Consider the following 27,156-nt stretch of genomic DNA (forward strand, 5'->3'; position numbering starts at 1 on the left):
TCTGCTTGAGAAAAATCTGGTTTATTAGGAACAATATGATCCTGCTAGCTTATCGTGGATATAGCAGTAAACAACAGAAACACAATTCACTTTTCTTTTTTTTTCTTTTCTTTTTAAGTGCTACAGGTTTGCGATTATAGACATTAAACAGTACAGCAACCATAGTGCTACATTCATATATGCACAGAGAATATAAAAATTACAGTATATTGCTGTTAAACTGTTCCTATTCCTGCTCATCAGTCACCCTCTGCTTCCTACATCGCTGGGAATATGACACACTGCTGTAATGACAATCGGGTGGTTGTATAGTGATAACTGAGACAAGGTTTAGGTCTGGCAGGTCAACATTTTCTTTTTTTTTTTCTTCTTACAGATAAGCACTGAGTTATGATTGGAGCACAAAGTTGACAAAAGTTAAGCTGGTATTGTACAGCAACACTAGACAAACCCTCCACAGAGAGATCCCCCCCCTAAAAAAAAAACAAAAAAAACCTTGTGAGCAGACTCTGGAGGCGACTCTCGTTAAGCTACTTTTTTTTTTCTTTTTAAATTAAAGATTAATACAAGTTAACTTTGGTTTCCAGCTCTCTAGAACTATACTGTAAAGTTGTGGCAGTTTAAGCTGTAAGTAAAAGTTAAAAATCGACAGTATAGCAGCCTTGAAGCCGATATTAATACGACACAGAAAATTCACTTTTTTAAAACGATTTTTTTTTTCTTCTTGTTATAATAGCAGCCAGGAAATAATGTAGTTACAGTGTGATTCCATAGAAGACAGAGAGAGAGACAGAGAGAGAGAGAAACAAAAAAAAAATCTGTGATCTGGTACCTCTGAATAAATAGAAAATACAACTTCTTTGCTGTTATTTCTCATCTTCTAGTCTATTCTGTTATAAATATGGTTACACAGAGTGAATATCTATTGTGTTAAGACAGTATCTTTCATCCATGCAACAAAGAAGTTGGACATTTTTCATGACAGAGAAATCAAAAATCACTTTTCCATAACCGACTTGCTAAGCACTGTATACGACCCCCGGAAAGAAAAATATTTTGGAGCCTGCGAGCGTTTCCAAATTTTTCCATCAGACTGTAACACAAGACGAACATCGATAAAACAGGCTGAAAGGAACAAATCAATGACTGGATGCCGACCGGAGAGAAGGGGACATCTCAGGTTCCGGCACGCGGGACTCGCTGGCTTCGGCCCTGAGCTGAGACACCGGTGTCCACTCAGTGATCTGTGAGTCTGTCAGTCCAGGTCTTTTGTACGAGTGGGCTCTCCGACATCAACACGACTGGAGGACACGTGTGGACAGGGTCGGCTCTGAAACCGTTGAAACAGTTCGACCACAAACGGACTCGGTGAGGAGTAAAGAAAAGCTGCTACAGAGGTAGAACATAAACCCGGATTGATAAGTTTTCGTGTGCTAATGGCGAGGGCTGTGATGATCTAACTTTTAAAGGGGGAATAATTTAGCCGAGGTGCGGTCTCGTTCACATTACTTTGCTCAAGGAATGCGCTCTTAAAATGGTCCGTTTATGCTGCAGAGGCCTACTCCCTCAAAATACTAAATGTTTATTTTACTTCTACCTCATTCTCTTGTGCTGCCCTGCACGTCTCTCTCAGGATATTCAGCAGCTTTGAAACATTTTTTCAGGTTTCTCTTTTGCATATTCTCTCACACGCAAACCACTCGATCTGGTTTGGTGTGCTGCGAAAAAATAAAAATAAAAACCAACAATAAAAAAAAAAAAAAAAAAAGGAAAAAAAACAACAACGCAGAATCAAGGAGCTTTCTGCAAAAGAAAGCTCAGCTCAGCCTTGCACCGGCCCGTCCTCCATTACAGGCCAGGGAGAGCATAATGGTGCAGTGTGTGCTCAGAGTTCACTGGAGCTGTCTGAGGAGTGAAAGCAGGAGACGCACACTGCGCCGGTTGTAGTGCTGAGCCGTTTCCATTATGCATTCTGAGCAGCTGTTCTGTGGAGGAGGTCCTTTGAAGGACGGCTGCAGGGAGATAACTGGAGTCCACAGTTCAAACGGGGTCCTTCACCCTAACAAGCAGGGGCGGGGCCGCGGCCACTTCCTCTCTGGCGGTGTCATCCTTGCACCCCGACTGTCAAGAGCCTCCGAAACAGAGGTCCCACACATGCAACGTCTACACTAACACTCAACGTTCATGCTATAGCTAGTACAGAAGCAGGCAGAACAAAAAAAACAAACTAAACAAAACAAAAAAAAAAGATGCATGCCACTGATTCCTCGTCTCTCCTCAGCTTAGTGTGATTACATCTAAGATGCCTCTTTTTCTAGACATCCTTTGCTCTGAGGGCCGCGCCCCTGGTTCCTTCGCTTGTTTTGATTTGTGTCTGTTTTGACATGAAGGGGGGCAAGGAGGAAGGAGTTTTTTCTGTGAGAGGCTTTGAAGAGAGCCTGATTCAGAAGAGTCTGAAGGTTGTCTCTGAGGGGTCAGGGGTGTCTTTAAAAGGAAAAGAAAAAAAAAAGAAGAAGAGGAGAGGATGCTGAGAAATAAAGTGAAGCTGATAGAAAGAACGGCTTGTTCACTTTTGTGTAAGGTACGCTCCGATGGTGAGGCTCGCTGCCCCGAGTGCTGCCAGACCGAAGACCGTCTTGATGGAGGGCCAAGAGCAACTGAAGACTGAGTCCCTCTGTCTGTCATACAGCTCCACAAAGGCGTCCTGAGAGACACAGAAAGAGAAAGACAGGCAGTTAACTAGGCAGCCAAAGAACACGTCTCCTTGGATAAACCTGGCATCCCGTTTTATTCCACTTAAAGACATACGAAGAGTTCATTTTCAAAAACAGATAACTCCATTTTCAGAAAACTTTTGTTGTTGTTGTTTGCTTGAGATAGAATCAATCAAACTGAAGTCGAGTGGATTTGACTCAGTAGAAATAGAGATAACTTATGTTTGATTGATATTGTTTGAGGTAGATGATGGAACAGTGGGTTTTCTGAAGGTTTGTGAAGATGGAGTTATCTGTTTTTGCAAATAAACCCTTCATAGAGTACCTATAAAAAGTATCTACACCCTCTGGAAGTTCCCCCTTTAATGCTCTTCAACATTGAATCATGGTTAATTGAATTTGGCTTTTTGACAAGAATTTACAAAAAAAATCTCTTTTATGTCCAAGTAAAGACAATAACCCAACACATAGGGCCAGATATACACAGAAATGGTTCAAAGACAACAAGGTGAGTGTTATGAGGTCGCAGAGTCGGAGCCCAGATCTCGATCCAACTCAGACTTGAACAGTTTGGCAAAGAAGAATTTGGGTAAAACTGCCGGATGTGCACGGCTGATGGAGACCCATCCACACAGGCTTAGTGCTGTAATGGTAGCACCATTACTAAACACTGACTGAATACTTCTGCAATCACTTTCATTTTTAATTAATTGATGTTACTTGTTAGAAATCTGTTTTCACTTTGACAAGAAAGAGTCTTTTTTTTGCAAATTTTTTCCAGAAAAAAAAATCAGGAGTGAATACGTTCAATAAAAGCATTTCATATTCAGCCACTAGTCTGTAATTCCACTTTTAAAAAGTACAGCAGTTCCCTAAAACACCTTGAAAGCACAACCGTTACCACTGTCACGCAAATAGAAGTCAACATTGCATTTGTCTGGGACTGTCTTCAGCTGCAGATTAAAGCTTTAGTAACTGTTTTCTGCAGCAGGACAGTATATGTAGGACTGACTTCCATATGAAGATGTAATGTACATTTTTAAACATTTATTTCGCCCTCTCCTAACAGGATAGAAAAGAGAACAGCGAACCGTCCCCAGCTGGGATTTAAACCAGGGATCCGCTGCTCGTGGCATATGTGCCCATGTAGTGAGCGCTCAGCCATTTATGTTTTCAATAACTCTCTTAATTCTTAAATCATACGATATATTTTCGATGCTCCACAGTTTCATTTTCATTCATTGTTCTTGGATTCAGCAGAAATCTCAGGGGCACATGTGTAAAAACAAAAAAAAGAGGAAAATGAAACCAGAACTATTTATTTTTCCTACTTTTTCCCCCTGATTTGGGTGAACTGACCCTTTAAAAGGTAAATCCCTGGGCTGCCACTAAATGTGTGTGTGTGTTATTACACCCATGCCACAGGCAGATCCATTACTGTTCATCAGCTCTCACACCCTCCTACGCACAACCTCAGACGCTCCTCATGCTGAAAACACACAAACAAGCCAACCAAGCAGGGAATCACCAAAAGAGCCAATTCGCAACAGATTTTGGGTGTTTTTTTTAATTTAGTACGTGGATGAGCGCTGCAGCACTCAAGCATAAATATAGCCTGTTAATGCTCCTCAGAGGGGGCTGCGCTTTCTGCTGCTCGCAGGAGTTTTAAAAAGGGCCTGCTACAAATTGAGAATGTGCGAGTGAGTGTACATAAAGAGCATCTGTGGGGCGAATACCATGACTGCATGTCTTCGACGAGGAAATACAGACATCTGCTCATGAGCGGTGACAGCAGGAACAGCTGGACGGGAAGTAATGCCGCTAAGCTCTCTGCTGCCCCACACACAAGCAGATTAAGCAAAACTACAATAGAGCGTGTTTCAGAAAGGTTAAAGGGAGGAAATATCGACAACTCCCACTGAATAGTTTTCCTTTTGTTGCGCTGCTGACCACATTAGTAGCTGCGTCGCGAAGCCGTGCATCTTTGATGTCTTTGTTTTCAGCTGTAATCTGACCTCTCCGTGAACAATGGAGAATTGTTAACTTTGATTCACGGCAACATTACTGTGTCAGTTCCCATGACAATCTATTATCATTCTATTCTCATCTGTCTGGATGTGAGTCAATTCACTTACAGTAATTATGTTGTGTGTTACTTTTATTGGCGTACACGTGTTTTATTTGACCTTGATCTATTTGAATCCGGTTAATTATCCTCTGTTTCATAACTGTCACATTTCAGCACAGAGTTTCCTTTTATCAAACAAAAAAAAACCCACACGGGCCTAAAAAAAGGAGGCATCCACTCTGACGGGCTGCGGGGAGACAAAAGCATTTCCTGCTTCCCTTCCCGTCCTGTGGCATTCCTGAGGCTGGGGGCTGGTGACACAGGGGAGGAAGGATCAGCAGTTTCTTCCCACTTTTAGGCCCTCTGGTGTCCGCTCCTAAATCAGCCGGCGATATCTTTAACCACACCGCGCTTTCTTTGTTGCCGCTGAGCGTTTTTAATTATCCAACGGCGAAGACGGCAGTCTGCGCTCGCAGCTCTGCGAGGCTGCACTCAGACAAAGCTGAGCTAAACGCCAACCTCAGCACGCTCACACGCTCACAATAGCAAACATGTGACAGTATCGTCTTACCCCAACCTGCTAACGTTGGCTAATTAGTACCAAAGATAAAGTGCAGCTGAGGCTGATGGGATATCATTAAACCGAAGCATCCTGAAGGAACAATGAATGTCTACAGCTGGTTTCCTACCAACCAGTAGACGCTGACATCAGTGGTGAAAGAAGTATTTATTAAGTAAAATGACTAATACAGCAATGTGGAAATACTCGTTACAAGTAGACATCCTGCATGAAAAAACTATTCAGGTTAAAGTCTGGAAGTAAAAGGAGCAAAATGTAGTTAAAGTGAGAAAAATATGAATAAAGATTGTGTACCTGTATGTAACATATTTAAACCATCATGTAGCTGCAGCAGGTGATTAAACTGCTTTATATCCAGTTTTATTTACAGGGATTGACAAATAATTAATGGGAGAGGAAAGAAATTGACTTCTGGTTCCCCAAATCTTTGACTTTTAGTGAGATACTGGATCATTTGACCATTTATTAAAATAAAACCACATGAGAAGGGTTTTTTTTTAAACATACACTATATTCTAACTTCTAATAACTTGTTTAACTGTAAACTAAATTTTATAATTCATCCTACATCCACCCAACCGGTCCAGGCAGATGGCCGTCCCTCCCTGAGCCTGGTTCTGTCTGAGGTTTTTTTTCCCCCGCGAGTTTTTTCGGTTCCTTGCAGACTGTTGAAGCTCATAGGGAATCCAAATGTTTTGGATTGTTGGGTGTTTCTGTCTCTGCCTTTGTTAAGCGCTATGAGATGACTTGTTGTTGTAAATATGCGCCCTACAAATAAAATTGAATTGAATATATTGTGGAGCTGCTAACAACTGTGCAGGTTTAATCTGTAATAACGTGTTGTATTAAAATCTATATTATCAATCTTGTAAAATCTTCATCTCAATCAGATGAATGAACCAGAGTAGAAAGTCCAATATTTCCCTCTAAATGTGGCTTAAAATGGAAATAATGGAGCAAATCTTCACAGTTACATCCCTCCACTGGTTGATGAACTTCACAGGATAAGTTACACATCACACCTGTCAGTAGAGCTCGGAAACCCCCCGCTGATAACCGAGCTCATTATGATTCATCCTCTGGGCACCACGAGCAGCTTCCCAACATGCCATAATAAGTCTATCTAATCTTTCTAGAGAGATTTCAATCTGGACCAAAGCGGCGTCGCCCTCCCCGGAGTCGTGCTGCTGGTTTGGAAAATGTAAAATGTCAGACGGCTTTATTGTCGAGCACTGAACAGGCTCTGTCCACGGCCTCCTCCTCTCCACCGTTCAGGTATTAATAAGAGAACAGGCTCTTCAGTCAGACCTCCAGCTGAGGTTAACGTGCTGGCTGGCAAAAACACTGCCTTCATTTTTTTTTTTTTTCTTTTCCTCACCTACTCTTGGAAAATAACAGTTTGCTGAGGCTGTAGCCGAAAGCAGCCACCGGTCCCAGCAGCAAGTGCATGTGACTGACCGCTAGCAGGGCTCGGCGAAATGGCAAACTCATGATGCGTGTCCTTGACGCGTCCCAGACAGTCGCCGTAGATTATCGTCTATTTAAGTCTGAAACAAAAGTGGGCCAATTACAGTAAGAGGTTCGTAAGAGCTGTGATGGATGTTTAGAAGAATCCCAGAAGGGCAGCGCAGACTGAATCAGAGGAGGAGGAGGTGGGGGAGAGCTGGGAAGCAGAGACGGGGGAGGAGGGGGAGGATGTCAGGTGGATATCATGAGACTGAGGCATGCTCCACTTCAGCTCCTGGAACTTTTTCACCCACACAGTAGCGAGCAACCGCCGGCAACCATGTGAGCGGTGTGAAAAACAAACACGGGCACTTTCCATTCTTTCCCTTTCTTTCTCTCCTCCTCGTTTCCTCCATCTGCATTGACTGTCATTATGAAAAATAAAAAATCTGAAGCCTTTTGAAGAAAGTAACGATAAGCAGCTGTGGAAAAAGGACACGGAAAGTTGACGGGGACCGGAGAGGACAAAACATCTGCATTCAACAAAAGATTTTATGATCCTCAGAAGCTCATTTTTTTGCCCCGCAGCAAAGCCATCTGCCACCAGCAGCAGGTGTGCATCTGGGAAATAAAGTCCAGGCTGCGGTTCTCTGCAGTATTCATTTTTTCGGATCAATGGCTTTTAAAAGGTCACGGCCAATCTGCAGAGACCTGCAAGCCGACAGGAAAGTCTATCCAGGTTTACACACACACTCGCTTTTCTTCATTTTTCACTGCAAACAATGAATCCCTCAGAGACGTCCACACAGAGCAAAGGAGTCAGACAGTGAGGACTTGAGAGGATCCCATCCTCAGCCATGGGGTGGCAACTTTCTGCCCGAGTGTCATGGTTACCCAGGCTGGAAGCTTCACACACGATTTGCTTTTCCCACCAGTGGGAGAGAGCCTGTCCTCGACCTCTGATTTGTTTTTCACATGATTTACACCTCTGGGTTTTTTGCTCAGCGTCTTTCTCGCGGACACAAAGAGATTTCTTACACTGCCGTCTCCCTCGGATGGCCTTACACTATCTTATGGGCAACAGGAAATACCAAACATTTGTCAGTTCCTCTGGGTATCCCCCCTCGCTTTTGGGAACGATTCCGCGGCTTGTGTGGAAGATAATGAGTCATCTTGTGCGCTTGGCTAGCTCCGTTAAAACCCCAAGCAGCACTTTGCCAAAACAGAAAAATGATTAGGCAGCCATCTCTGTTTTGGGACGTTTCTGTGGGTAATTGTGGGCAGACTGAGACTGAGAGAAAGGGATGTGGGTTAAAGTTCAACTTGTAATTAAAGTGCCTGTTGTGGCTCCGCTGCTATATTCACCCCTGAACCGAGCTTCTCCCCACGCTCTGTTTATTTCCTAAGCATTCACATCGCAGCGTACTTATAATATTGCATATGGTGCGCCTGCCGCCCGTCTTTGATTTCCTAATGAGCTTCTTGCAGACCTCTCTGCAGCTAATTAAAGTCAAACAAAACTCCCATTTCAGTAGCCAAGGGGGAGTAATGGAAGATTAAAAAAAAAATGCAAGGAAGGCATTAATGTCCTTGTAATTGATCTGTTTTGATCAAAATATATATTTATATCTCCCTTTCATGTGTGAATATCATTACTTTATGTATGAATGCATACACGGATGCAAAAAAACAAGAAAAACGCTCTCTAGACATAATAGTTGACGGGACAGCGAGCGCTCGTTTGGCAGCGAGGTCAGGATCGATCAAGTCTCCGGGGAGTCATCCATCGACCAGCCTGGCAAAAATGAGATGACGGAGGAGTTTGTTGCAACACTCATTACCCGGTGAATCCCCCTGTGTCAGCAGCAGCAAACAGCTTGGAGCTGAGGACACTGAGCCCTTCACTACCCTGTGACAATACTGCAATACTTGGAAACAACAGCTTCTCAGCCAAGTGATGACAAACGGGGATGGGAGTCTGGGAAGCTGCACAAATCTGGCTGAGTGGATACACAAAGTTTTAGTGGATCCGGATGGAAAACGTTAAAGCTTGCTTCTCTGATTAAAAACACACACTGATAACAGCGACCTAATCGACTGGTTGAGAAACGATTCAGTTCACTGAATCTCATAGCTGTCAATCAAATAAAAGCTACCACCAAAAGTCTTTTAGTTTAGCTTAACATGATATTAATATTTTAAGGCAAACATCTCGCAGTGGGACTGTTTGCATGAAAAATACATTCATTTACATGTGAACCCTAAAAAAAAAAAAACAAACAAACAAAAAAACTGTATTTTTATGGTGTTTAACAGTAAAAAAAATAAAACATTTTTTAACTAAAAAATACAATTTTTTTTACTATATTTAAGTCAACAAAAAAATTAAAACAATATTTTACAAATTATTTTTACAGATCCCTTTTTAAACATATAGTTTAATTTTAGATTAAATTACAGATAATATCTAATAAAATCACAGAAAAAACTGTCTAACACTTAATGTCCAAATCACAAATCTGTGTTTTTGCAAATATGAATTAGTTCTTTTACAACATGTGACTGTAGAGGTTTTACTCTATTTAAATCAGCTACAAGAACAATAATTTTTCAGATATTTGCCGTTTTCTTCCACTTTTTCTTTCGTCTTTGCAGTTTCTAACCAAAATTATTTTTTTATCTGATATGAATTTTATTGGGCTCAGAAAATAAATCAATAAACACAAACTACTTCCAGAAGAATAAAAAAAAAACTAAACAAAAATTTCCCTTCTGGGATAAATAAAGTATTTTTCATTTCATTTCATTAACATTTTTTTTTAGAAAACTTAAAAGTTCAAGAGCTTTACTGACTTTCCACGTCTTTACAAAATGTCCAGTATTGTAAACATCCCTCATTAAAAGCCCAGACCATGTGGTAATTACTAATTGAATCAGTACGGAATAAAAGTGAGATCATGTTGTGAAACAAAAAGCAATCGGAAACCTTCCTCGACCACAACATGCTTCCACTCCTGTTTCATTGCACACTCAGGTTTCATATTTTCCACAGTCATTACATTATATTCGAGCGTAAAGGAAGAAACAATTCTGACGTGGGATGCTACCCTAAAGCCTCATAAATATTCAAATGTGCGTCAGCAGCAGCGGCGGCAGCATTTGTGTGTTTACAAAACAGCTCGCTCTCCCGTGGGAGTCAGTCGTCTCCACTGGAACATGAAACGTGATCGCCAGTAAATCACCCACACTCCTCATGACACTCTGCATTTCTTTTTATTGTCTCCATTATTCATTGTCTAAACTTGCCAGATAAATGAGGACCGCGAGACTTTGGTTTCTCTGGAGGTGTATAATGCTTCGGTAAACTTGGTTTTCATCCCATCAGGGAGGAAGAGGAGGAGGAGGAGGAGGAGGAGGACTGGAGTTAAACAATCCAATTTGTACAGTAGCAGAGAAAAATTATTCTGAGGTTTCTGAGGAACACTGACAGGTTTAGAATTGACCAATAATCTTTTATGTATTCACGTAACCTTGACTGAGCAGTTATGTGATCCTTCATTCTTGTTGGGCACATTGATTTTCACTGAAGAGCTTTGATCCAACATGAAATGAAGGACTGGGTAACCTTGCAGGCTCAGAGGAGCACAGATCTACACTGTTCAGACTCTCCCAGTCCTCCTCTGGTTTATCTGCAACTCTACTCACTTCACCACAGCTCAGAGTACCATACACTATCAGTCACTTGTGCATGTAGAGCAACGACACATCAAAGCAAAGGACAAGCCACACAGGCAGACAATCCCTTTTCCCTTATAATGAACCTCTGCAGCACATCCAGCATGTTTCTTTCATTCCTTAAACCGAGCTAGTGCTGCGATTCTGACCTTGAATCCTATTCAGTTCATCCCAAATCCTTCACAATCACCAAAACTAGGCACAATGGCTCCCCCAAATAGATACAATGCGGCTATAAAGGGGTCGTCTGCCTTCATCTGAGGATGTCTGCACTGAGTGCATCCGGCCCAGGAGGAAGTGACAGAGTGACAGAATCCTGCCGGACAGAAGCGGCGCAGCTGCTGTGTTGCTATAAATATCGAGAGGCTTCATCCGAGCTTCTGGTTCAGTGCTTCCCAATCTAATAAAACAACTCTCATCTCCGCTGCTCAGTCCATTTAAAAGGGCACCGATGACGCGCAGGAGTAGAGAGGATGGAAAAGGGCCGCTGAGTCATCATCCACATGTGTGGAGGCCGGTGTGCTTGGAGTGCATTAAACATGGCTTGAGTGGCTTTCCAGTAAAGACAGGATGTCTGCCACTTGGGTGTCTAAGAGCTCGGTGTTCTCTCCGCGGAGGCTTTGCATAGAACATCAGCTGCTCGAGTGACGCGTTAGTGGCTCTGTAACTCCACGTACGCAGTGTGAAAGCAAATAAATGGTGGAGCTTTCTCTGGGACGTTTGTGTGAAACCCTCCATCCTGGGCTGTTTTGTTCAGATTTTGCAGTCAGGAATATCAAAGAGCACTTGTGTAAAGAGCTGCTTGGAAAGTGAAAGTGCTAAAGCATCTGTGGCATTTAAACCATCGATAAGAACCCAATGAACTAACAGGCGGGGCGAGTTAATGATTAGACATCGAGTAAAACTTTTACATTTCGAGCTGCTCTATCGGCTTTAAATCAGCTCTGGATCGCCGCAAGCACAAACCAGAGCACCTCTTATTTTGGCAAAACAAGAGCGCATGAGAGCCCCTGAAGCTGCACTGCTGCGCCTGGCTGGTCCAGATAGACGCCTCCGATAGAGACCGTGGGAACCAGCAGATTCCCAGGTGGCCTGTTGCTTCTCCTGTAACAAACAGTCCAAGGGAGAGGCTCATTTCCTGTGACAGGGGCAGCACGCTGCTTCAGGCCTTAAAAGTCAGATCCGCTGACCCCTGAAGACCTTGAGACCACACAACCAGCATCTCAGCTCCAGAAATAGCCTCGCTGATCTGAGCCAAAAACCGACTACTGTATATGGAGCAACGGACGGGATGTGTGGGAGCACCATCTGCAGCTTCTCGCTCCACGTGAAGCGCATGTGGCGCCCGATTGTTCTGAACTTCCCAAGAAACTGAGTCATTTGGTTTTATTGAAATGATGCATTCAGCTTTCCGTCGGGCTTTGTGCGTCGAGCTTTTTTGTTTTTTTTGTTCTTGGATTCAAGGCACTGACGCAACAGAATTACACAATCCTAATGTTTCGGAACAGGGCTTTTCAAGACATCTGTAACGGCCAGTGAAAGTCTCTGGAAAGGATTTCAACAGTCCATTTAGTGTTAAGTCACTTCCGGTGCCAGACGCTGCAGGAATGACATCACCGTCTGGTTTGAGAGACTATGGCTTCTCTGTGGTAGAGCCAAGTATGGTTAAATCACAGAGTCTGTGCGGGTAACTAGGGAAAGACTACAGGCAAGCCAAACATGTAGTCATACTAATACCGTGGAGAAAGCGAAGGGGGGGAGCAGCAGGGGAGAGCTACAGCTGGTTAGACACTGTAACTAAGAGATTTGTATTTGTTTTGAACCATTAAATGACTCCTAAATCTTCGCCCCGAGTCGAAGAAAAAGCAAACCGTAACAAAAGGGCAAGTTTTATGTTCACAAAAAGCGGGAATGTTGTGATTTTTTTTTTTCCTTTGATGAAATCCCAAGTTACCCCTGTAATTTAGGAAGCACTGCCAAACAACTCCAGTGTAATATCATCTAATAGAGAATTAAACATGTCAGCGGAGGAGAAAGTATTAGAACATCAAAGCGAGACACCCAGCGCCGCCCCGTAGTCTCCTCTTTCATACGGGAGACATCTTGTAAAGTCGGCCGCTAAATGAAAGCTTGTCAGTTTTGGCAACAAGATAGTTGGAGCGGTTTACGTGATTAGAGTGCGCGGGGCCAGGTTTCAGGTTTAGATGTGTTCTCCCGTGTACCCATGTAAATGAGAGAGGCCGCAAGTCTGGGACGGGGCATGCTGCGAGGAGAGCCGAGCGGAGCAGATTGAGGATCTCAGATGTCCGATAATGTCGGAGAAAACAATCGCCTGTTTGAGGCGCAGCTCTCTCTCTCAGGAACACCTTTGAAGTGGAGAGAAGAGAGGCACACTTTCCACAAAGTCACAGAGAAGACGTCTACTGTAGCTGAAAGTAACGATGCATGCTGGCACAACTTCTGGGTAAACTTTCTGGAAGCTGGATAGTCATGATTAAATTAGCAAGATCAAGCCAGAATAAAGAAGTTATTTGTCATCGCATCGATATTAAATGTCAAGAACGCAGCTTTTCACTCAGCATCTTTCCCGCTTCGATCCACTGAAAAGAGCTGAGACAAAGCAAAAACCACTAAACAAGTAAGATGTGCCAAACTGTTCTAGCTTATTCAGTACTTCAGTTTTCAGGATTCCTCTGCAATGGAGCCTTTTCACTGCTACTTCACTAAAACATCTGAATACGTCCTCTTTGAGTGACGGGATTAAAAAAAAAGGAGGCTTCATGCGGGAAGACAAAGCAAAACCCAGTACCGTAAAGGAAGCAGCTTTCCCACAGACTGAAGTTGCAAAATCGTCTCCATCTTGCATGGAACATGAGGTCATTTTGAAACAGAGGGGAGGGTGGGAAAGGGAAGCAATAATTTTTCTTACACAATCCGACTTCCGACTGAGAAATCCAAGCCTGTAGCCACAATCTATATCATGTATGTTTGTGAGCTCTTTTAAAGGCAATCTCAGAATGAACTCTACTCTTCCCACTTCCCCCCACCGCTCTTTTTTTCTTTTCAGGCTAGGAATACTGGGGAAAAGTTCACTGACCTCTCTCAGGCAACCAGCTGATTTTCATCCAGGCTGGGGGAGAGGAATGAGAGGAATGCATTGATGTGTGGAAACAAACAACTGCACTGTGTGTGCCCGAGAGGCCTGATATGAGAAGGAATGAGCCTTGAGATAACCGAGTCAACTGCAAGAAACACAGCTACACCCCACACTCGCATTATGTAATACAATAAATATGTCTCCTAAGGAAGAAAATGTACGTAATTGAAGCCTGATCATGCGGCTCTGACCAGATTTGGACATCGGGTTTCATTCCTGCTCCTTCATCCTTTCTCTGGTTTGAGTTCAATGTCACTGGCAGAGAACATGTAGAGGGCGATGTTGTGCAGCGTGCTTTAAAAAAAAAAGGCCGATTGTTTGAACTATCTGGAGCGGGTTGGCTCATTCAGAGCTGTGTGACCTTCCCTGTCTGTATGCAGAGACCAAAGGGAAACAAGCACAGCCTACCTGATGAATGATAATAAGTTGCCTATTGTGACAGGCAAAGTCTGGAGCGAAAATGTGCAGAAAACTAATGAGGCACATGTCAGTTTCATAATGGAGGAGGATTTCTCTCCGGAATCATCCATGGAAAATGTTATTAGTGGTGTTCAGTGAGCGCCTATTGTGAAGCCGAGTCGCCTTGATACTCGCTGCACGCTGATAACGACTTCAAAATGAGGCCAGAGGGGAAACGAATGCACACGTATGCGAGGCTGGCGGTGTTCTGAATGCACATGTTTGGATTTTGTGCGACGTAATGTCCATGTGGATGTTTCTGCTTTCTAGTCAGCAGATGGATCAGCTGAGAATCAGATGATTGTTGAGTCAGATGACTTTAACAAGCAACTTTATCCCAAGTTTGCTCTATGAATTTCCGTGGAGCGACCTTCTCCTGCATCGCCTGAACTGAATCACAACCACTTTGGCGCCGTCGTCCTTTAACCCTGCTGGCCTCTGATCTCACTCTGCCAACCATCCATAGGTTTTGTTTTTTTTCTCCCAGCAATTACCCCGTCGCTCTCGACCTGGCTGCTGCAGCACATATGCGGCAGTAAGATTGCCTGTTTATAGCTTTATAAGCCTCTTCTTACTGCTCGCCCTTCGTCTCACCTCCTCCTCCTCTTCCACAACCCAGTTAGCCTCACCTTCTGATCAAAGACCCCTTCTGAAGTCCAGCCATTTCATCCAGGAATATGTTTCTCTTTTTTTTTTTTTTTACCTCCAGTCCTCCCTGGAGAGCAGGAATGTGGATTCATTTTAATTCAGACCTGGAAACATTGAAGGTCAGATGGTCTGGACTGGGTGGTATCAGAAAATGAGTTTGCAAAGCTGGCTGATAGTACGGCGCAGTGACAATCAAAAGTCTTTCTTTAACATCGGTATGCTAAAAGTCTCCTGATTAAAAAAAAAGAGCAACACACTTACTGGACTCTTTCTTCTTTCTTTACAGCGTTTTCACCACCAAGTGCCATAAAATGTGAAAGATAAATGAAGCACTTTATAAGTCAATTTGCAGAGTTGATTAAACTTCTGGCGGTTATATTTGCCGACATGAGCCTCGTCTAGACGGGAGTTAAGACTCCCCTATAAAGCAAAATGGCGCCTGACATAACTGACTCCTGGCATCATAAAACATTTGCTCTGACATAAGTAATAAGATGACTGCATCCTTAGAACATACACGGGCATAAATCACCACTGCATTGTCAAAGAATACCAGAAGAAAAAGAAAAAAAAACACAAAACAAAATCGCTGAGAAGAAAAGGAATCACTGTCAGTTCCGCTGTTTTCAATTCTCCATGTTTTTCTTTGAAGTATCTGTCATTATTTGAAGGTGCAATGACAGCCCAACAACCAATTAAAGGCAGCTCCCTCACAGTAGACTCAGTGAAATTGTTGTAATATTACGCCCTGGCAATACCGGGTTTGCCCCCGCCAGTGAGACATCGCTGTCAGAAGAAGCGTGCAGTTGTAATACTCTGAAAACAGCGGGGGTTATCTGTGACGGTGCCAGCTGGAGCATGCTGACAGAATGCGGCTGCAGGTTTGAGAGGACATCAAGAGTTCAGGATGGGAAGGAGATTCGTGCACACTGCCCTAAAACAATCTGTAGCAGCGGGAACAATGTTCCCTTGGCAAAGCTTTTATCTTCCAAACTTCAGAGGCGTATCATTTTCTCCGCACTTCAAACCTAATCAGTCGCCATCAAAGGTGACTGCGAACAGGGTGGTGCTGCGTGAGCTCGGCAAGGAGCTGAAGCTTCAGGTCGCGCACACTCACCGAGCTGAAAGCCATCAGGGGAATGAAAAAAGTGCTAAAGCATCATTCCAAGGTCTTCCAACAAAGACATGTTTCCCTTCAGAGTGAGTTTAGTTAAATCGCCTTCATGCACACGTTTACAGGTTCACTGTGTTAATTGAGTCTCTGCTCAGAGATGCAAACACAAACTATCGGAAACGCTCAATCAATACGACATAGTCAAAGTGATATCCGAGCAATGGCTGACCTCACTCAGCGTCGACTGAAACGGATCAGATTTCCTGTGGGCTACTCGCTCTGCTGCCAAAAAAAAATCGCACCGGGGAGGGGGGTGCAGAGAATTATTTACTCCAGACCTCCACGGATAAGGCAGAGAAATCTATTTACCATTATCTGGCTGTTGTCATTTTTTGGGAAGGCCACGTACTCAGCATTTCAGAGAAAGAGCCAATAATGGCATGCTGTTTGTTAATGGCCAGCACTGTGGCTAGTTGCGCTGGGAAATCCCAGCAGAGATGGTAGCGTTGTGTGTGTGTGTGTGTGGTGTGTGTGTGTGGAGGCTGAATGGCACGGCTAACAGGAAGCAAGGCACCCCGGGGCCATCTGCTCCCTGCCATGGCTCACATGTCACCCTGTGACAACACAGCATTATTGATTCACACTACCACATCCGCTTCTGTGTGTACACGCCGATGTGCCGCAGCGTATATGTGTGTATGCATATGCGCGTGAGTGTGTACACAGCCATTTTGTGGACAGCAAATAATTGATTTGCACCAGTACATCCGCTTTGTGTGTTTGCCTGCCTGTGTGTGTGTATATGAACTTTATAAACATTAAAGGGTCAGTTCACCGAATCACAAAATCCTATTTTACCACTTAACTAGCCGTGCAAATAGTTCAGTTTCTATGCTTGAAGCTGCACTAATTCATTTTTTTGTGTTAGCAATGGATCAAACAGTCCACTTCGCCTCACGTTTATGGAGCATTTTAACATCTTTCAGCTCGTTGCGTTGGTTTTGCACCCCAAAACTTTTGATTCACTCTCATGAATCTTGGTTCCAATGACATCGGGCGACTTAAAAAAAACATCGGATGTTAGCAGCTCAGCACCAAACAGGTGTCCAAGTTAAACATAGTGGAGCGCTGTTCACAGATATAGTCTTTCTTAGTGAAAACCAAAACAGAGCCTAAAAGAGAATGGGTACCGGATGTGTTAGATGCCAGAAATATGAATACAAATCAATGCTAATGTCGCCTTACGTCTGCTAAACAAGCAAACAGTAGTTGATAATAAGTCAACACTACATTTATAGCTGTTTTCGTTCCCCAAAGTGGCCACAACATTGCTAATTTCTGCTTTACAGTGTTTGCTGTGGGATAGAAATGCATAAAAAAGAATCCTCGAAGGAACACAAACGTCTGTGTTTCCATTTTATATTTATTTGGCAGGCGGTCGGAAAGAAGTAAAAAAAAAACTATTTCGGTTACACTCCCCATGCAGCCACCTCTGCAAACTAGCGGGAAATTTATGAGACCCTCTGTGCTGCATTTCTAACAGCAGTGGCCATTGTTGCTCTGGAAATTAATTGAAAATATCAAATCTCTTTTAAAGCCTTTTGGGGGTTTGTCCCAAAAATATCTACAGTAGCGAGACAATCGGAGGAACAATTTAACCTTGCCCTATATTGATATGCTACGCCGCTTGCAAGGGTGTGCCTAGTGGCAAAGTCAACCCGTGTCTCAGTAGGCTCCTCATTATCCAGCTAACACCATGACAGGAAAGGTGGAAAACTCTTTTATCTGCCATCTCAAACGGTTCATTAGGACGTTTTCTTTTTTTTTTCCACGCAGATTGGCGGCGGGGGTTTGTGATGCGGGCACGACGACTGGGCGCAGAAGCAAACAGGGCAGGGATTTATGTGTAACACGACAATTACAGGACCACACGGGAGCCGTGATGGTAACGCTGCTATATTTAGAGGCCTCTCACATGTCCCTGCATTTTTCAGGGATGTGGAACGTTACCTGACACTGGAAGTCAGGTCTCAGGGTATTAGTGTGCTGTTTGCGGAGGGATCGGGCACGTGTATGTGAGTAAATGAATACGCCTCAGGTGGAGGGGTGAGAGGAAGATACAGAGGAGGAGGAAAGATGGGGAAGAAATAAGAAATCATCTCTCTCTCTCTGCCGGAGTGCAGACAGCGTTTGGGGCTGCACTGGAGGGACGTCCATTTAGTGTCCGAGTTTATCTGTTCCATATATTATTTATCAGCGTGTGCTCTGAGTAGGACAGGAGTGCTTTTAAACAGCTCGGGCACGTGTCCTTCACGGAACAGGAAAGCAGCAGCAGGTTGAGGTGATTACTTATTTGAGTGAAATAATGAAAAGGAAACGCAATCACATGGATGAATTCACAAACTCGTACGCTCACACGACCCCGGAGGTCCAACATAGGGAGGGTTTTTCTAAAAAAATTTTTTATGTGGGACACAAAATAAACAAAGCCCACCTCGCGTCAGCACGTGTTCCCGAATGAAACATGCTCCGCTGACATGATTATCTAACAAAGGAACAAAAAAAAAAAAACACATCGCCCACACCCTTCACCGGCCACTCAGGAAAAGAAAAACCCAGGTCGTGTCCATTATTTATTTACAGTTGCTGTTCCCCAGCAGACATTCCTGCAGCTCTCCTGAGGAGGCCCAGAAATAAGCACACAGGACGGGGCGGAGGGTCTCCGGAGAGAATCGAGGCCGTGGAAAAAGAGGCACAGCCCTCGCACAGCACTAGAATTATATTCCCTGTAACTGTAACAGAACAGCATTTTTTCTTTTTTTGTGCATCAGTGTTTTCTTCATACCCAGCAAAGGTCCACATTTCTGGCACATTCGTGAAATGCTCGGCATGTGTGGAATGGTAAATTATGGTAAACATGACACAGAGGCAGAGAGTGTCATTTGAAGCTGAAAGGAGATCAAACCCAGCGTCTGACCTTATGTTCCAGTCAACAGCATGACAAAAAAATCCTTTATTTGAGCGAATCTAGTTTCAGAGAGACGGCGCGTTAGGATGCCTCTCTGTCTGCAAGCCATCTTCTTCTATAATTGAGACTGATAGCATAGCTGCAGGTTGAGGATTGACTCAGATTTATTGTCAGAAAATGAAAGAGTTGCAGTTCAAATTGAGAATAAATGACTGAATTATTTATCGCGCTGCATCCAGTCAAAACAGTATGTCTCAGGTTTTACGCTGGCATTGGACATAAACGTGCAAATGTTGCACGTAAAAGTTAATATAAAGTCAAATTATGTTCCCATTATAGATTACCTACTTAGCTGCAAGCCAGTTCAGCATCAAAACTGTCTGAAGGAGTCAATACACTGTCACTCAAACTCTAACCACCGACAGCAAAGGGTTAAATCTGCTTTCTTAAGTATTCCACACACAAAACTAAATATTTGGATCAAAGGTCTTTGTGCTTTGAGCGTCTCGCAGACCCAGATAGCAGAGAGAATACAGATCTCTGCAGGCCTGAGAGACTGAAAGAAAGCGTTCTTGTCAGCCTGATGCAGAGTTTCAGCCCAAAGCAGCCTGCAGTCTGTAGGAAATGTTTCTGAGATTACAGTTGCCGGGCTGATGGGTGTAAACACAGTGGCAGATGGTGAGCGACCGAGGCCTGCGCAGCGAAAGGGGTACAGTACAGGGGAAAATCTTGGCTGCTTCTCGCCACATTAAGCTCCTTTGTGGCGTACAGTCTCCATTACAGAGCTGGGAGTCCACGTCAAGAGATAACATTGTTGTCAAAATCTCTCAACTCAGCCTTAGTTACAGTTTCTCTTTTCTCTCTATAGTTTGTTCCCAGTGCAAGCGCAATTAGGTTGTTTCTTGATGGGTGGGAGGGAAAAAGCCCTAAATCCTATTTGCATGAGTAATCATTTATTCCTCTGTCTGATTGCTGGAAACAAGAAAGCAGTGTTCAATCCACACTCTAATTTGTGAGACCAGACTGATCAGCAGCTACAAATTAACAGATGGAGAGGAAAAAAAAAAGAGGAAATGACTGACAGTGACGGCGCGCAGGGTGAAAAGATTTCTAGCTCAGAACGGATCAATCATGACTTATAGAGCTCATTACACCATAAAGCAAGTGTTCTCTGATGTAGCGTTCCTTTTCACTGTCGATACAGACTACGTTTTGTAAGGAAAAAGAGAGTTCAAAGCCAAGGGAAGCGTAGCCTCGAACACTTCCTGAATGCTGCCCTGATTAGTATTGACTTGTGTTAAACAGACTGCATTTCCATCCAGGAGACGCAAATTGGATGTAAGTGAGATCTCGTGGAGGATTTTTTATTTTTATTTCTTCTCTCCTGTGAATGGCTGCATGCGCCTCCTTTGTGATTGAGTATGTTTGGGTTTTGCTTTTTTTTTGTGTGCGTCCCCGCTCTGCCGACGTGTCACCTAGATGGAGATTAATGACTTCCTCGCCGTCCCAGATCCACTCAGCCTCGACGACGAGGGGCTCAGCCAGATGCCCGCTATACCATAGCAACATGCAGGTCCCCACCCATCGATGAGCGGATTGTGCTCAGGGAATCCCCCACAGGATGGACCCAACCCAGACTTACATTGTCCTCTCCTGACACACACACACAACACACAGTGAAAACAGAGAAACAGGCCACCTGGCGAGCAGAAGCATTCCACAGACACCTGATCTTGCTCTTTGAGACTTCAAAAAAAGGATTTTGGCTGATTTAACTCCTTCCTCTCACCTGCTAAACGAAAAGCAAGAGTCTACAGCCACACTAGCAGCTGTATGTGGCTGCACAGAAGTAAATGCTGATGTGGAACTTGCATGCTGAAGTAGATGGAACTGTTGTTGGTTCAGCGGTTCAGACTACTTTGACCCACATTCTACATAAAAGATGGACGTAGCATCACCCGTTGGTTCGTCAACTCTCGCTGTGAAGCCTCGAGTTGGAAATTTAGCAACCACCATCTTGGCCTTTTGATGCAGAAGAAACAAGCAATGTGTGGATCTAACCAGACAACCTGAGGACACTGCACCACAGCGATATGGTGGCAACCTGTCAATCACAAGGCAGATCCACCCTAAACATACCCTGCTTTAACCTCTATTTTACTCTAAATGGGACCACGATTTACAAAATAATAATCATGCTGTGTTCAAAAAGGCTTAGAACTAGTGATTGAGACCATAAACTCATTAGAAAAAGATTTACAGTGGTAGTAATTCAAGCGAGAAGTATGGCCATATTCTCATTGACTTCTGCACAATTTGCAAACAGAGGAGTCACCCCCTGCTGGCCATTAGAGAAAATGCAAGTTTAAGGGCACGTCCTCGTTGGCTGCACTTTTCAGACGCAGACCTACGTCCATCTTTTATTGATCTTGCAGAACCAGACCATTCTGCAGCACAGAGTGAACAGCATTCCTGCTCCTTTGTATGTCTTTAAATCAGCCACAATCATCTTGGGTGGAGCCAAGCCAAAGATGCAGCGACATTGTTCCGTCAAAATAGTGACGGAGGGATTGTTTTAGTGGAACATTTGCACGCAGACAGGCAAGCACTGCCACTAAAATCGATAATTCACTGGAAAAAAAAAATAGCTGGGCTGCATTACTGCATGGTCCGATTCCTCAAAACTTGAAGGTTTCAGGTTGCTAGCTGGAAGTTGTTTCCTGTAGTAAGAGTGATTTTGAAAGTAAGAAGTAGTTCGCGGAAGAGGAGACGAAAGTGAAATGTGTGGCCAGTTTCAGGCTTAAACCCGCAGTCCACATCCAGTAGGTCAGACGTTATTGTAGACAGTCTGACCTGATGATGGCGCTAGATGAACAATCAGTGGATCCTCCCAATTATTAGAACTGGTGATGCAACACGAGATGCCACAGTTTTACCGTAATCTTTATGATTCATGAGCTGGAAAACATGAATCTCTCTGAATAATTTAGTGCCAACCAATCAGGCAGATGCTGATTTCATAGGATAAGTGATAACTTTGGCCTGCTGATGCCCCCGAGAGGGAACTACCAAAATATCTTCTGCGAATAAAGTCTGAACTAACTGTTCTTATAATCCATCCTATAACTGTTGAGACAGACCCACAGACAATGCCGTCTTTTGAGCGTGGCAAAAAAAAAAAAAAGAGTAAAGATGACGGAGCAATTCATTTCTCAACATCCCATCTTAAGCTGCTCTCAGTTAACCTTCAGTTGTGAAACTGCTGTTTTTCTCTTGAAGCACATTTTGGCATTTCGCTCAGCGCCGCCCATTCACCCAGTCAGATGTCTGAGGTCAAGCATGTAATTTCAGAACTCGGACGCCGTCTGCCACTTTGTTCAATCACTTGGTATTTACTGCGAGCGCCTGTAAATAAACACAGGTGCGCCACGTGTGGGTGAGGCCGCAGCCTGAATGCAATCGTCCCCCTGATGAGTGCAATTTCTGTCAACACTAAGGCTGAATTTTTAACTGAACATTCAGGACAATGAAAGGACGGTGTTTCACATCCTGGGGCGCGGGAAGTAATCAGCGCAGAATTGAAGCCATTTCACCCCCAGATGGGTTGTGCAAATAAAGCGACTACTTTGTCACTCCTGAAAAACAGGTTTTGTTTAACTAAAAGTATATTTGAGTCACCCATGACGCCTAGACTCAACAACGATTAGTGGGCACTCCTATTTTGGGCTCAAAATGTCTCAAAAACAACAGGAAACAGAGGGTGGCTGATAGAAAGCTGTTTCCACACCACTCTCACATGTCAAAAAGTCAGTGATAGGTTGATTAGCCCCCACCTTTGTTTTCAGAGCGATGGAAAACACAAGACTCACCTCTTCTACAGAACAACACAATGTGTGCGACGGAGCACAAACACAACCTGTCTAAACACACTTTTGACTAAGTTTACTGAGTGTCTTCACTGTTTAGAAGCTGCATAAACTTCATTAAGAAAAAATAATGTTTCTCTTTCTTGTTTGTACCTTCAATCAGGAGACACTGAGCTCATCAGAAGATCCTGATTCCAGTGTGACCAACTCCTGGCAGATGGTGGACAAACTGACCTATATGTACCTAAAAAAAATGGGTGACCCCAAAATAGATGGACTCTTTCAGCAAAGCCTAATATGAGATTAGATACAGAAATGTAGCACACTTGCTTCATCACAATGCACTCAAAGCTTGCACAAACACACAAAAAAAATTGGATGTGGGATTATTTCCAAACAGTGGCGGTCATTGTTCGGTCCTCACCGGGCTGCAGCTACGACTGAGGACGCTGAGGTCACGTCCTCGTTTGTTTTGTGTTTTCTTTAACTTGGACATGATGGGTGTTTAATTGGCTGATTTCTAAACTCACTTTCTCATTTTGCCTTTTCGAAAGGTAACAACATAAATTAATAAAACCGTTTCGGCTTTAATGCAATTTAGAAAAGATAAAACTGCACGGCCGAGTTATTTAAGAGTGAAACTATAACATCCCAATAATTGAATAAAGACTATTGAGCTTGTGGACAGAATTTGATGATTTAGCATCTCTACAATTCTGGCTGTGGTCCTTAAATCCCTCGTGGGAAATGTCTGGTTAACAATATCTGCAGCGTTGCCTGTGAATTCATAATTCAGATTAAGATCAAAACCAGCCGACGTTTAGTTGCCATACAAGAAACTCAAACTCAAACTCTTTGGTATAAAACACGTCTTTGGTTCGGCTTCAGCTGTGGACAACATGAGAAAATAACCTTATCGCTACATGCCGAAAAATACAGAGACTTATATCACATTTCAAAATCCAGCCAACGTGTCAATAAAAATGGAGAAGCCAAATATCACCAACCCAATCTCGAGCGCAGACAATGCTCTGTATCAGTTATTAAAGGTCATGTAATAACTGCAGCCCACACTTCAGGAAATTCCCTATCTGACAGACATTCAAATGAATATTAATCATCATCAGCGTCTATCTATGTATCTATGCCGAAGATAAAAGATATGAGCCAGTGATACAATATTAAATAGTTCTAGAGCCTATCTGAGCTAAAAATAATTTGAATAGGATTTTTGATTCCCCAGAGTGGAAATCCACCAAATTGACCCAAACTGCAGGCATATGCTTTGAAATAATCCTAAATAATCCTTTGGATTAAGGGGCTGCACTGTGTGTGTCTCTCCAGCGGATGCAGAGACAGTCATATCCACCCAGCTGTAAAACACAGACTATGATGACCTACATTATTGCACAGTGGGCACAGACTCCAGAGACCTCGAGCAGGCATCTCTGCGGCCCAATCTGCGCCGGCTTCGAGGCGAAGGTCTGAAAAAGCAGACAAAAGCGGTCCAACCTCGGTGCACAGAGGACTGCATGTTAAACACAGTGGCTGCAGATTAGCACTTGGTGTTCCTGGAGGGCCCTCCCTCTGTTGCCCGCCTTTGATATGTGGCACAACCTGCCACCTCCAGGGGCAAGGCAGACTCAAGGGGAATGTTAAACGGTGCAATCCTTTGAGATGAAACATTCGATATGAATCATTGATGCCCCCCTCAGCCTCCTACAAACACACACGCACCCCATTTAAGATTACCTTCCAGCTACGATAACCAAGCAGCACAAATGTTATTCTCTCATTAGGTGCACGTGCGCTAATTACAGGCTAATCCATTGCAGATAGGGGTGTCAGGGCTGGAAACAAGAGTTTGTGAAAAGTATTGCTGCAAAAATGTGAGCGTGTGCATGAGCAGGTAAAGGTGGCGCATGGATGCCTGTCCTCATTTGTACCCGAAGCTTATGTGTCACTTAGATGTGTGGAACAAGCCTCAGAGAGCTGAGGCCTGTCCGGTTATGCCCAGAGGCCTGGACACATTAATTCAATAGTTTGCTGTTTGCTGACATGTGTCTGGCTTCCTCCTCCTCCTCCTGCTAGAATCCTAATCTGATGCATCAAATGACAGCAGCTCTAATGCACCCTCCTGCATTAAGCTTCACATACAGATGGAGCCTGAAATAGACATTCTACACTTTTCTAGTAGGATGCATCAAATCCCGGGTTTCAATGAGCTTTTTCTCTCCCCCAGACTACACTCCTGTTCCCTCCGTGCTCCATGGCAGCTGTGTGGCTGCACACTTGGTTTTATGTCAGAGCGTAGGGAGGTGTGACACAAATCGCCCTCTGATTGGTCAGATAAGTTTAACAGCCAACACCATCATCCAATCAGCGCAGCTCATAAGTAAGGCCGTCCATCTCGAGCGTTTGCGCCGCTGTGCGTCACGGGCACATCTTAAGAGTGGTTTTATTAATGATCAACTACACGTGTGGTTTCGATATCGAGCCACATTAAGCCGCATCAGAACGCACCTTTAGATCTCAACTCAACACGTATACATCATCTGAAATCACCAGCCTGCTTAGAAATCCCTTCAGCCAGAGCTAGAGAGGACTTCTGCGCCCCCGTGGCACACAACTGCAAAAGCGCTCAACTACACGGAATCATACCTACCCATCCCCCGTTATCCTGTATCCAGCTGTTAAGAGGTCCATTTAAATACTCCGTCATCCACTCCGCGATGTTGTCCACCTGCGACGTCATCTCCTCTTTGGCCGCGCACTCGACGCACACGGTTCCCCCGAACTCGAAGAAAGCGATAATCCGGCCCCAGTTCACCCCGTCCCGGAACAGTTCGTCTATCACCTCGGCGAATCTCCTCTGCGCCGTGGTGGAGGTGAGATACAGCTGCCTGGACATCTCCGTGAAGTCCGGCTGGTACAGTCTTTCAAGTTCGTCTCCAGCCTCCCGCAGGACTCTGTGGATGGCAGCGTGCGGGTCGGACTGGGGGAGCCGTCTGCAGAGGTGGGGGTCGCTCTCGTTGTCGGGCCCGGTGCTGGCTTCATGGCACCGGCGCACCAAAGTCGGCGGAGGGTCAACTACTGACCCGTTATTAGCAGCATCTTCATCCCGGACATCATCAAAGCCCCACGCGTAGCCCCGTTTGGAGAGTTTATGGCAGATATACTTTTCCACAATATTGCGATTACACTCGTTCGCCATTCCGGCTTATGTTGGCACTTTGATTGTTCAGAGGTTCTCCTAAATAAAATGCATTCTGGTCGAATGTGTGCACTGTACAAAGCTCTGCACAGGCTTGTCCAAAACTAGGTTATATTCAAATGTGAGCGATGCAGCGAATGATCCCACACAGGGAGCGGATACTTGGTAGATTTCAGGGGAAACCCCTTGAACCGAGCTGCGCAGAAAAGAAGCGTTTGTAAGTCAAAAAAATACTGAATCCGTGCGAGCAGCAGTCTTCATTTCCCGAATCCTTTTGAGGGACGTTGGCGACCTTCTCTTTGCATAGAAATCCAATATGCGGAAGAGGTTGGAGTGTAGTGTTGCTCTATTCCTGTGCACACCACCCAGACGTGGATGTGTTGCGAATTTTGAAAAAAAAAAAAAAAAAAAAAAAAAAATCTGAATGAAAGCCAAAGTTGTACGCGCGTAAAGGGGCTTTGGTCGCGGCTGACTATTTTAGCAGCGTTACGCACGACCTGGCGCGGGACTGCGAGCCAGACAAGGTCGGACTGAGTCCTCTTCCACGATTGCTCCTCATATCCTCCTGCCCACCGCCAGTGGGCCGCGCTCCGCTGGTGAGGTATTCCTGACGTCAGCCACGGAAAGTAATTCCTTTGGCTGCGCAGCGCACATGAAGAACTGCGCTAAAACCCAATTATTAGTCCACATTCTCCCGATTGCACGCTTAATGTGTGTTTTTTTTACGACTTACGACAGCTTCACCCAGGAAAATATACGCAGAAATATATCTGGTGGATTTCCTAGGCATGCGCAAAGAAAAAAAAAAAAAAGGTTTGTAAGGATTATTCATGAGGCGCACAGGAGCACCCCGTCCTGCTGAGAGGCTGCTTTGATGTGGTCCAGCCACCCCCTTGTGGATGGAGCTCCAACCTTCCAGTAAAAAAAAAAAAACGAAGAAAAAAAAGGGATCCACCTGTATACAATTATTCTTTGATTCCCGCTCTAACTCCTTCTATCCCACATGCAGTTATTTTTCAGGACAAATAAAACATCAAACTCTTGCAAATCTGAAGAAATATCCAGCCACCGAAAGTTCCCTCATGGAAGATTAAAATATCATCTCCTCAAACAGAATGCTTTAACACCCCCCCAAACCCTGCAACATTCAACTTCTGAACTCATCCACACTAAATTGAGATTTTCTG

General features: G+C 44.1%; 1 protein-coding gene across 2 annotated transcripts; it reads right to left on the reverse strand.

Annotated features, from left to right (window-relative positions):
- On the reverse strand, window positions 1–26,905 carry LOC103364855 (BCL2 apoptosis regulator). Of its 2 annotated transcripts, none has more exons than XM_008292126.1 (2): window positions 25,421–26,900; window positions 1–2,704 (listed from the first exon to the last, which is right to left on the reverse strand). In XM_008292126.1, exons 1-2 carry the CDS (start codon window positions 25,967–25,969, stop codon window positions 2,567–2,569), a joined length of 687 nt encoding a protein of 228 aa, XP_008290348.1. In that variant the 5' UTR covers window positions 25,970–26,900; the 3' UTR covers window positions 1–2,566. The 2 variants fall into 2 exon arrangements, with proteins under 2 accessions (XP_008290348.1, XP_008290349.1); XM_008292127.1 differs by having other exon boundaries at window positions 2,592–2,704; window positions 25,417–26,905.
- Window positions 26,906–27,156: the final 251 nt, after the last annotated feature.

This window comes from Stegastes partitus, unplaced genomic scaffold, assembly GCF_000690725.1.
Source record: "Stegastes partitus isolate 25-593 unplaced genomic scaffold, Stegastes_partitus-1.0.2 Scaffold787, whole genome shotgun sequence".
Taxonomy (NCBI): domain Eukaryota; kingdom Metazoa; phylum Chordata; class Actinopteri; family Pomacentridae; genus Stegastes; species Stegastes partitus.

Coding starts and splice junctions, on each gene's coding strand:
- LOC103364855 (XM_008292126.1), bottom strand. CDS start 25,969: ATGGCGAACGAGTGTAATCGCAATATTGTGGAAAAGTATATCTGCCAT. Junction 2,705..25,420: donor TACAGGATAACGGGGGATGG/GTAGGTATGATT, acceptor TGTGTCTCTCAG/GACGCCTTTGTGGAGCTGTA.